Source organism: Vigna unguiculata, chromosome 3 (genome assembly GCF_004118075.2).
Source record: "Vigna unguiculata cultivar IT97K-499-35 chromosome 3, ASM411807v1, whole genome shotgun sequence".
In the NCBI taxonomy this organism is placed as follows: Eukaryota; Viridiplantae; Streptophyta; class Magnoliopsida; order Fabales; family Fabaceae; genus Vigna; species Vigna unguiculata.
The window spans coordinates 3,837,035-3,848,245 of NC_040281.1; the positions used below are offsets into that span (position 1 = coordinate 3,837,035).

Here is an 11,211-nt window from a genome sequence, read left to right on the forward strand (position 1 = left end):
CTTTTTATTTATAATAATAATTATTTTAATAACTAATAATTTTTTATATTACAAATTGATATTTAATTTAATCATAATAATGACTAACAAATTTTTGTCACTACAATTAATTGTTAATAAAATATTTTATCATAGTAATAATTTTGAACATAAAATGTTTGGAAATGAGGGTATGAAAAAGAATTTGCACGAGGAGTAAATTTGAGGGCAACAAAGTGATGAGATGAAAAAAATTGAGACCATAATTTTGATAACGTGACAATAGGTAGTTCATGGCTTCATGAAAGATAAATTCAGAATTTAAATAGTGCGAGAGAAAGAATCCTTCAAATAAAAGAGTGGTCCATTCGATTCTATCCCCATTGAAAGGGAAACAGCGGATGGGCTTCGTTCCCCTGCGATCCATTAGAACCTATGTTATACATCGACGAAGAATGGTCACTCCCATTAAGGCCCAAAACCGGGTCCACGGGCCCCAAGCTGTTACCATCATGCAGGCTGAGGCCCAATGGCTGCATAAGGGGCGAATGCGGGTTCACCATTCGGCTCAACCCATTTCCAGGACTGTGCGGCTGTGGTGATGACAGAAGAGAGAGAGCACGAGAGGAGTCGTGGACCGAGCTTGTTAGGCTATCGCACAACATTTTACACCTCAGCCCACTGCTTTCAGAACACGGGCCGGTCCGCAGAAACATCTGGGCCTGGCTCACGGAACCACCCGCGAGATGTGGGCTTTGGTTGTTCAGAGAGTGGTCACCTTGCATGAAGGCCAATTGTTTCCCTTCTTTATAACCGGTTGGAGAAGTTGTCCCAAGAAAAAGCTCACCCTGGTTATGGTGCTGTTGGTTGTGTCCATGAATCCTAACTTCACCAGACGCAACAATTCCACCCCACGTGGGATTCATCACAGTAGTCGATGGGTATACGTGTGAACTTGAGAAAGGTAGCAACTGGGTACCTGCTCAAAACTCGTCAATGGGTAACTTTTTCTACTTAGTTTTAAAAATAGCGTCTTTCCAATAAATAAGTGTTTTTTTTTTTTTTAACAATTACTGGTTGAAATTTGAGGTGATGAAATGCTTATAATTTGATTTTGTACTATTGTTGATGGGTACAGATTTTGGGTGTTAGCGATAATTGATGGATGAGGTGTGTTTTTGTGGAGAAATGTGGAAACCGTGTAAGAGAAACTGGGGGGTGTGGCAGAAGATGTTTAAGCAAAGTAGATATAGGTAGTTAATGGAGATAAGAGTGTACTAGGATGGGGAAAGCAAAAGGGTTTTTTGTGTTGTGTGTGTAGTGACACGTTGTGATTTGGGTGGGTAAGTGTATTGTGTAATTGTGTGTTATTTGTTACTCTTAAGAATTGTGTAGGTATGTGGGGATCCTGAGGAAATGTCTGCTCCAAATCTAGACACACATGGGTCCACTCCGATAATGTAGGTAGAAGTGGAAGCTAACCTTGGTAATTCGACAAAAAACTACCAGACCGTGTAAGAGGTTCTGGTTGGGGCTTTCTTCTCCGTCGGTTGTGCCCATCTAACCGCTTCCTGCAGCTCCTTTTCCCCTCATCAAATTCCTCCAGTGAATGGAACCTACACAGGTTTATCATTCAAACAACCCCACTCAGGTAACATGTCATCTCAACTATGCCATCAAAATGCACATCATCATAATAATAATAATAATAATACTCTCAAATCTCCATTTATCAACTCAATAATACACCTCACCATTGCACAATCATCCCATCAAGTACAACTAAACCTACACCACTTCACTCACATCACACTGCCCTGTCTCCTAAATTAGCATCACTAACTTAGCATCACACTTACTGTAAATTTAATTAACTATTAACAACTCTTTTATGCGCATAATCAGCTATCTAAGCAGGAAACTATGTTTCTTAATTAATCACACACAGTATACAGTATAGTCTCCATCACTTCTCACTTCAGATTCCTTTTCTGTTTATATTCTGCTTCTACCTCTCTCATGAACGCTAGATTAAAATATTAGACATGTATTTGGTATTTGCTGCTTTATCTGGCACACAGATATAACACATATTTTACAAAAACGGTTTGAATCTCATGACCAATAATAAAGACTTCGTTGGTAAAAGATTTGGTGAGTATTTTATTGTGCTGAATCTTGAGGTCTAGCATGACCCGATAAGGTTTTGAATGTACTCTGGTTACCAGAGCATGTATTATATTATATACAGTTCAGACAAAAAAAGAAGAAATTTGAAGCAAGTGATGACATATACACATAGATATATATATATATATATATATATATATATATAGAGAGAGAGAGAGAGAGAGAGAGAGAGAGAGAGAGATAAAAGATGCACCTGCTACACTGCTGGCAGAACCTTTGTTTCTGGCCTCCGATTGTGACTTGTGCAGTTTTGGAATGAACTTCGCAGACCTTATGGCGCCTGTGATAGTCTCTGCAGTTGGTGAGATCAGAGTGGCAGCCATCGACAAGGCACGAGACTGTGTGTGTGGCGTTGGCAAGGGCACGAGGTCTCTTAGATGAGGCAGAAGATGAAGATGAAGATGAGATTTTGGAGAGTCCAACAGCATCTTTGGATTTGGTCAACACTGATTCTGTGCCAGAATTTCCCACCTGACCAAGCTTCAAGTCAACTGAAAATTCCCCCTTACTTCTAAACATTCCATATCTGCTTGAACCTTCCACTGTTTCCATGTTGGGTAAGTTTCCCTGATCCACTTCACTCAAATCCCAAGAAGGTGCTTTCAGATTCCAGTCCATACCACTTTTTCAGCCCTTCTTCTCTTTCTTTGCTCCCCTTTCTGTATACCACACACCAAGATGCTTTCAATTGCATGGAAATTGAAAAGTAAGAGAAGATTAGGCAGGGAGATATGTTAATTGGAGCAGACCCTCATAAAAAAAGAAGGTGAACCAAACTCCATCAAAGTGTATGTATCTCTAGCTGATTAATGTGCAACAACCCAAATTCTATTCAACAAGATTTTTAAAGTGGCAACTGATACAGAGGAACTTTATTAAAAAATTAAAAAAAAAAGACAACCATAAAATAGGCTCCTTATATCCAACTATATTGGACATCTGTTTGTCCGTATTTAGCAAAAAGCAGAGAGAGAAGAAACCTGCACCACCAGAGAATGGTGAAAACACGTAATAATGACTAACAACACTAGCAACTTCAAACACTTCCAACCAAATCGGAGTTACAATTCACAAACTTACCTACATACATCATATAAATGAACCAAAAAGATGTTAAAAAGGAAAACCAAAAAAAGAGAGAGAAGTGAGTAGCTGAAGGATACTTGCTTCTTCCCCTCACCTCCAAAACCTCCACTGCAGAGTTAAATTAAGGAAATTTTTTCCCCTTCTCTCCTTTAGTTTCTTCAAATAATAACACTGAAAAGGACAGAAAGAAGGAGGAATCTATAAGAGTAGGAACCCCACAAGCATACCTTGTTAGGCACTTAAGAAGGTGAAACTGTGGATAATGTGTTGAAAGTTGAAGAAGAAGAAGAAGAAGAAGAAGAATGAGAAGAAAAAGAAGAAGAAGATGAAGAATGAAAGCCAAAAAGGGTATGGATGATGTGGTCTGTTTAAGAGGTAAAAGTAAATAATTTAAGAAATTGAAAAAGCATTTTCCAAAAATGGGGCCTTTTGCGGGTATTTTAAGCTTGAGAAAGAAAGGAAAGAAAGGAGATATAATAAGGACAGGGTGTTGGTTGCTTTCAGCTTTTTTAGTCAGGAAAGAGAAGTACAAAGAATGGATGCTCAAGACAAGGCATGTGGCATTGTGTTTCACATTTCATGGCATGTCTTTCCTTTATTAGGATTATCTTCCTCTTTTACTTTTCTACACTACAGTAACATTTTCTTTAACTCACCACCAGCGACACAAATAATAAATAATAAAACATCTAATACAAACCGTCACCTATTTCAAATATCCTTCAATTTCTAATAATAAAATTCAAAAAATTAAATTCATGTTTCCTTCTTTCATATATATCAACACCATTTTGGTGGGACATTATCATAATATCAAAGGCAGTGGTAGATTAGATTTTCAGAACATTTTTTTGAAGTGTTAAAATATTTGTGCTAAATACATACAAGTTTTAAATATTATAATATATAAAAATTGGGAGAGTCAATGTCCATCACTTATATAGAAGATCCGTCACAAATCAAAGATACGTATTGTTTGGCTTGACCAGTTATTGAGTGTCGTAATTTTAACATTTTTTTTTCACAAATCTCAATGAAAGCTTATTTCCTATTAAATGAGATTGTATTTATTTTTTAAATTCTACTGTTGATGTTAGGTAAAAGTTATTTCTGAGTAATGTTAGTCAATTTTTTTTTATCGACATTAAAGATGCTTTTTTATTCATGTCAAATACATTGCTTTCAACTTATACTACCTAAAGTTACCTTCCGTTTATGCTAGTTGAAGTTTTTATTTTTTTAATATAGGTCAATATTATTTCTTCATAAATGTTAGTTAAGATTTTTTTTCTTTTATACCTTTGAGAGGATTATATCTCAGCTTATAACTACAAGGATTTCTTTATTAATGTTAACAAGCAGTATATTTTTTTATTTATATTGTTATAAATATATTTTTTATTATTTCTTTTTTAATATTAGTTAAGTTTTTATTAACCACTATCCAAAAGGTTTTTTTGCGAAGGAGGATTATATATATTTTTAATTAATATTTTTCGTACTTTTATTGTCCGTATTTGCAATAATTTTTCGTTTAATCAACAATACTAATGTTATTATTTGTGATTAGTTTACTAGGATTTCTTTTTTTCTAATTTTGGTTATGAAAACTTTTGACCAACATTAAAATTCTTTTAATTAGTGTTGGCTAAGAAATTTCTTCAGCAAACGTAGATTGAAAAACCAGTAAAAAAAACAACATTGTAAAATTAATTCAATTAATATCAATTGATATCACCTAAACACAATTATGATCAATATCAATTGAGAAAAAACGTTGTGAGTATAGCTTAAAAAAATCTCAATGATTTTTTTATGGAAAAATAACACTAACTAAGATTAAATAAAAAAACATCATTAATATTGATATTTTTGAATTATCAATAGTTGTTTAGTATTTAAATCATAATTTGTTTATATTTTGTGATAATTGAAATACGTTATTTAAATAAATAAATCATTAAATTCAAATTATCTAATCCAAATAAAATTAAATATTTTTCATTAATATTTCTCAGTGAACATGATCTTCTTATATAACGTTCTTAGCTATAATGTACAAATACGATACGTATTCGATATGTTTATTTGTAAAATAATAGGATACGATACGTGATAGATATGCGATATATGAATATTGAAAAAATGTACAATAATTCTTACAAATATAATAAATATATGATTGTTAATGTTTGAATCCAAAATTCCTAATTAGAGACCAATTATTTTGGTAGTCAAAACCTGATAGTTAATGTAGTGGCCAATTTAAAAACCAAATCATAATTAAAATTATTTTAGTTATCAATTTAGAGACTAGTTATAATTTTTTGAAACTATTTTAATTATCAATATAGTGACTAATTATTTTTTGTCATTAAAATTGTTCACTATTCAAAGATTTTGTTGTAGTGTATTACGACTTTATGAAGTAGATATTTCAGTAATAAGTATTGTTAAAGTATCCTAAAGTATCGGACCGGATACGTGTTGGACACGGATACGTGATCTAAGTTGAAGTATCGGTGCCATACGTTCTTAGTATCACATGACTAAAAGAAATGAGGTTGTAATATTTTCTTTAAGAGCATTAGACCCTCATTATAACCATAAAAATTAAAATAAAACATTGCAAACAAAATTTAATTTATGATGATTATTTAAAGTATAAATATTGAAAATATGAAATTGAATGAATTAAGTTTTAAATTTTGTCTGTAAATGGATGAAGGTTAAAATAAAATTGATTTATGTTTAGAAGGAAACGGGAAGGAAGGGGTGGTGGTGGTGGTGAGTGTAGGCCACAGTGGGAACAAAAGAAAAGAGTTGAAATATGAAAATGAAAAGCTAAGGTGTAAGTTGATTTAAAGGAGGGAGAAACAAAGAGAAAAAGCAAAATAAAAGTTAAGAAAAATCTAAGGTTTTGTTGGCAGAAGGCTAATGATGAGTGGTGGTGGTGGGCCTTCCCATTCAGAGGGCTCCAGGCTTTTCATGCCTTACTCGTTTAACCCTCAATCAAACCTTCGCACTGCATCTTATTTATCTAAAGAAATCTATCTTCAACCTCATCGTATTCTAATTTTTTATAAAATCAATTTATAAATATATATTTTAAATTAACTTTTATTTATAAACGATATAAAATATTTAATACTCTTTTTTAACATCGAAATATATATATATATATATATATATATATATATATATATATATATATATATATATAAACATTGATGAATAGTTTAATAGTAATTCAATAACAAATGGAATAACTTATTTAATATTGAAATTGACTCTAAACATGTATTTGATATAATATTGAAAAGTAAATTTTATATTTAACTCAAACTTACAATACGATAAGGTAAAATTTATAGTTATATATATATATATATATATATATATATTTAGTTAGTTAAATATGTTTTTAGTTTATGAATATTCAGTAAAATTTTGAATTAGTTACTCTTTAAAAATTTTGATCAATTTATCTTTCATCTTAAAAAATACGTGAATTTAATCTTTTTAATTAAATTTTGTTAAGTTTATATGACGTTTCAAACGCATTTCATTATACTATTTAAATTGTTTACACTGTTTGACATATTTCGCTTTAATATTAATTCAATTATTATCATAAAATACATTTAAAATGTTAAATAAATTTAACAAAATTTGGTAAAAATGACTAAATTCACGTATTTCTAAAAATGAATGACTAAATTGATATAAAGTTTCGAAAAGAAACTAATTCCAAAATTCACTAAAACTTAACGGACCAAATATATATATATATGTACCTTATTTATACTTCATGTGAAACTTCCAACTTACATCATCAATTTTATATCAATAAAATTACTTTTCCATCTTCTACATTTTAAAACGGACATTTGTATTCAATGAGTGTTGTTTTAAATGGCTTCGCTAATGGTCAAGTTTCTTTAAATGGGTGAAGTCAGGTATCCAATGTGATATTATTGGGAACTTTTATTTATACGTGTGTGTGTTTCTGTGTTTTAATGGATTTTATGAACTTCACATAGTCAGTCCTTAATTTGGCAAAAGAAAAAGGTGAAATAGAATTTGTTTTAATTGTGAGAGAGAAATTTTAGTTCGGGTAAACGCAAAGGGTTTCGGGTTAGGTTTATGTATCATAATTTTTCTGATAAAATATAAAAAAATAAATAGGTTATTAAACATGACAAATGAATTGAACAACTGAATAATAAAGAATAAATAAATAAAACATTTACATCTTGTAATATGGAATAAAAAAAATGGATAAAAACATTCCGACAGGGAAAATAATTTTAAAAAAGTTTGTTAAATTGATTTTACATTTTTTTCTTCATTTTTTTATTTTGTTTCAGTACAATATTTTTATTTTCTTTTACCTATTTCATGTATTAGTTTATTTATATATACTTTAGTTTTTCTCCTCTTTATCAAAGTGTGTAAATATCACTGGAATTGAAGATTCTAAAGGTTGTTTAACTAACATTTACCACACTTTCCAAAAATAGTTGAGGAAAGTGATGATAAAAGCTACCATATCTAGATTTACGAATTATTATTATTTTTTAGGTTTAATTACCCTTTTGTCCCTCTATTTGTCATGAAATTTCATTTTGGTCCTCACGTTTTTCGTTGTCTCAATTTGGTCCTTATTTTCTTAAAAATGACTCAATTTGGTCCCTATATTTGTTTTTAGTTTCAATTTAGTCACAAATTTTGTAAAAGTGAAGCAATATTGTCCTTCCTCGAATTGACACTAAATTTACTTTTTTATAAATTTTATGGTGATATTCTTACAAATTTTGATTTTTAATCTTTACCAAGTTTGTATAATATGATACACTTGATGCCTTTATATATGATGACAAAATTGTTAATTTTTGAAATTAAGTTTGGGATTTAACTTTGTTTAATAATAAAACTAAAAAAAATTATTTAAAAATATTTCTATAAATATTTAATAAAAATGTCAATTTTATTAAAAATATCATCATAAGTTGTATACAAAGATTAAATTGAGTCTCAATCTAAGGAGGAACAATATTACTTCACTTTTACAAAAATTGGGACTAAATTGAAACTAAAAACAAATATAGGGACCAAATTGAGTCACTTTGACACGTGGCAAAATTGTGAACTGACACGTGTCAAAAAGAAAAAAAAATTCAAAAAAAAAATTAAAAATTCAAAAAAAATTCAAAAAATATTAAAAAAATTCAAAAAAACCAGAAATTGACACGTGGCATTGACTTTAACACCGTCTGGTCAAAGTTAACGGTGAGGACCAAATTGAGTCATTTTTAAGAAAATGAAGACCAAATTGAGACAACAAAAAATGTGAGGACCAAAATGAAATTTCATGACAAATAGAGGGACCAAAAGGGTAATTAAACCTATTTTTTAATTTATAAGCTAAAATATCCCACAAAACACGTTTTTAACTACCAGATCGCAGTAATAAATTTATTTCAGTAACTCAGTAAAGGAAGAACAGTTAAGGTACTTTTTACTTACATATATTTATACTAGTTTTGGAGAATTCGGTGAAGACAACTGGTGAGTAGATAACCCAACTTCCTTTTCTTTTATGTATAAAAAAAAATGATAATACTCATCGAATTAAAAACCAAATATATTTTTCTTCATCACATTTTGAGTTTTAAATTAAGTCAACATCAATTTAGTTATACAATTCGCATAAATAAAATAAGTTTGATGATACAATTGTCCCATCATCATAAATTTGAAATATTATTTTTAAAAGATGTTTCAGAAGATGAAAAGAGAAAAATATAAGATAGAAACCGATGTTTCGAGTTCAAATTCAATGATAGAATCATTGTTAATCATTGTACTATTTATTTTAGAATATCAGTTACGTCACGATTTTATTTTTAAAAAGAATCTTAAATGATAAAAGAATAAATGAGTATTTAAACCGTCTTAGATACCAAACTTTTAAGTGATGATAACGCAGTATGATGATATCTAAATTATTTTTAAACACTTTACATTTAATATTAAAACGAAAATCATCTAAAATATATTATTTTCTTTTATTATCTAACTTTATTATCCTAGTGTTTTTGTTTAAATTGAAAAGACAACGAAAAAGGTAATATTATTTGAAATTAAAAAAAAATTAAACATATTTATTTATTGTTAATATATATTTTTCATTTTAATAAAAATGATTAAATTTATTATAGTAAATAAATATACAAATAATAATAACATAATACTTTATATTTATTGGCTATGCACACAGATTTATCACATAAATAAACATATGTTAGCAAAAGAAATTATGTATTAATATTTTTTTAATATTTCTAACATAATTACATTTCATGTAATCTTTTAAAGTTTATTATTTTTAATTGTATTTTTCAATCATTGCGTACCTCTTGTTTGTAAAATGTTTTATATTTTTCGCTTCATAACTTTTCTTGAATAAACATTTTAAATACCAATATAAATTATTATAAGGAAAATTAAAAATAAATCTTTTGAAAATAATGTTGTATAATAAAATAAATAAAATGTTTGGTACAAAAGAAAATGGCATAACTTATCTGAACAAGAGTTATTTTCTGGAGTACGGTGTACTCTATAATGCATTAAATATTTTTAATTGTTATCATTAATTATTTAAATTTTAAAATTATTTATTTAAATTAAAGTATTAGTGAAATGCACAAATATTTCTTAAATAATTTTATACAAAAAATACTTATTAATTATTACTAAACATATATTTTTCTTGGTTTAATACGAGAAAAAAATAAAGAACGAGTGTGCTTTAATAAAATCGTTAATTATGTATATTGCTGATGTAATTTATTCACTTAATTCTTAATTAATCATATTAACCTTTGAAAGTGGATGTGTTTATCTTGAAACGATGACGTTTTAAATCAACTATATTATTTTGGTCTCATATAATAGAGATTCAAACCATCTAAGAATTTTAAAACTTAAAACTTGGTTTTGGCATTAATGATGAGATTTTTTTAAAAATTAATTAGGAAATATAAATATCATTACGAATTCAACCAATCTCTAAGAAATTTTTACATCTCTTTCGATCAAAAACCTTAAAACATTATATTTATGATTTTTTTATACATATTTTTCTCTTATTTTATCTTTCATTTGTACCTAACGTGAAACATTAAATTTATATTTATACTTGAATTTTAATATTAAAAAATAGTGTTTTACATGGTTCCTAATATTATATATATATATATATATATATATATTAAAATTAAGATTTATTCATATCATAATAGTTAAAATTAATAGTTGTGGAGAATGAATATAGCAAAGTTGACAAGATTAAAATAAGATTCATTTTAAAAAAATTAAGATATTTTTTTTATCTCTAAATTTTGATATAAAATTTAAATTTGTTATAATTTTAAATTTTTATATAATTTAGCCTTAATCTTAAAAAATAATAAGTACAATTTTTCTAATTCAATTCCAATAAATTATTTTAATTTGTGAAATAGTATTTTAGACGATTATTTAAAAGACATGTTACGGTCAACATGCTAACCTATGATACTATTTATTACGTAAAATATTTAACATTTAAAAAAATTGTATTCATTTAAATACTTTTAAAGTTTGATGATTAAAACATATTAAAAATTAAAATACCGACAAAATTTAGTCTTATATTTAAATTTAGACCTACGAGATTATTTATAAAAAAAATGAAAAAAAATTAACCTTAAAAAGAATAAATAATAGGATAATAATATTTTGATTATTTTTTTATTTGTTTTTAATTTATCATTCTAATGATTTATTTTGATTATTATTAATAATATAATATAATAATTTAAAAACAATTAAAATAATAAATTAAAAATAGATAAAAATAACGTTAAAATATCATTACACTAAACAATAATGATAAAAGAGAAAAAA

At 27.7% G+C, this 11,211-nt stretch overlaps 1 protein-coding gene across 5 annotated transcripts; it reads right to left on the reverse strand.

The window, feature by feature from the left end:
* Window positions 1-224: 224 nt before the first annotated feature.
* LOC114174992 (squamosa promoter-binding-like protein 13A) lies at window positions 225-4,179 on the reverse strand. 5 transcript variants are annotated; one of them, XM_028059738.1, is made up of 4 exons: window positions 3,350-4,179; window positions 2,363-2,828; window positions 1,462-1,595; window positions 225-958 (listed from the first exon to the last, which is right to left on the reverse strand). In XM_028059738.1, the coding sequence occupies exons 2-4, from the start codon at window positions 2,785-2,787 to the stop codon at window positions 354-356; spliced, it is 1,164 nt and encodes a 387-aa protein (XP_027915539.1). In that variant the 5' UTR covers window positions 2,788-2,828; window positions 3,350-4,179; the 3' UTR covers window positions 225-353. The 5 variants fall into 5 exon arrangements, with proteins under 5 accessions (XP_027915539.1, XP_027915538.1, XP_027915537.1 ...); XM_028059737.1 differs by having other exon boundaries at window positions 2,363-3,149; XM_028059736.1 differs by having other exon boundaries at window positions 2,363-3,249.
* Window positions 4,180-11,211: the final 7,032 nt, after the last annotated feature.

What these genes read in the sequence shown, in the direction of transcription:
- LOC114174992 (XM_028059738.1), bottom strand. Translation starts at nt 2,787, where the DNA reads ATGGACTGGAATCTGAAAGCACCTTCTTGGGATTTGAGTGAAGTGGAT. An exon ending in TTCTGCCAGCAGTGTAGCAG is followed by an intron (nt 1,596 to 2,362) that starts GTGCATCTTTTA and finishes AAACCTGTGTAG; the next exon opens with GTTCCATTCACTGGAGGAAT. An exon ending in TTTTTTGTCGAATTACCAAG is followed by an intron (nt 959 to 1,461) that starts GTTAGCTTCCAC and finishes AGTTTTGAGCAG; the next exon opens with GTACCCAGTTGCTACCTTTC.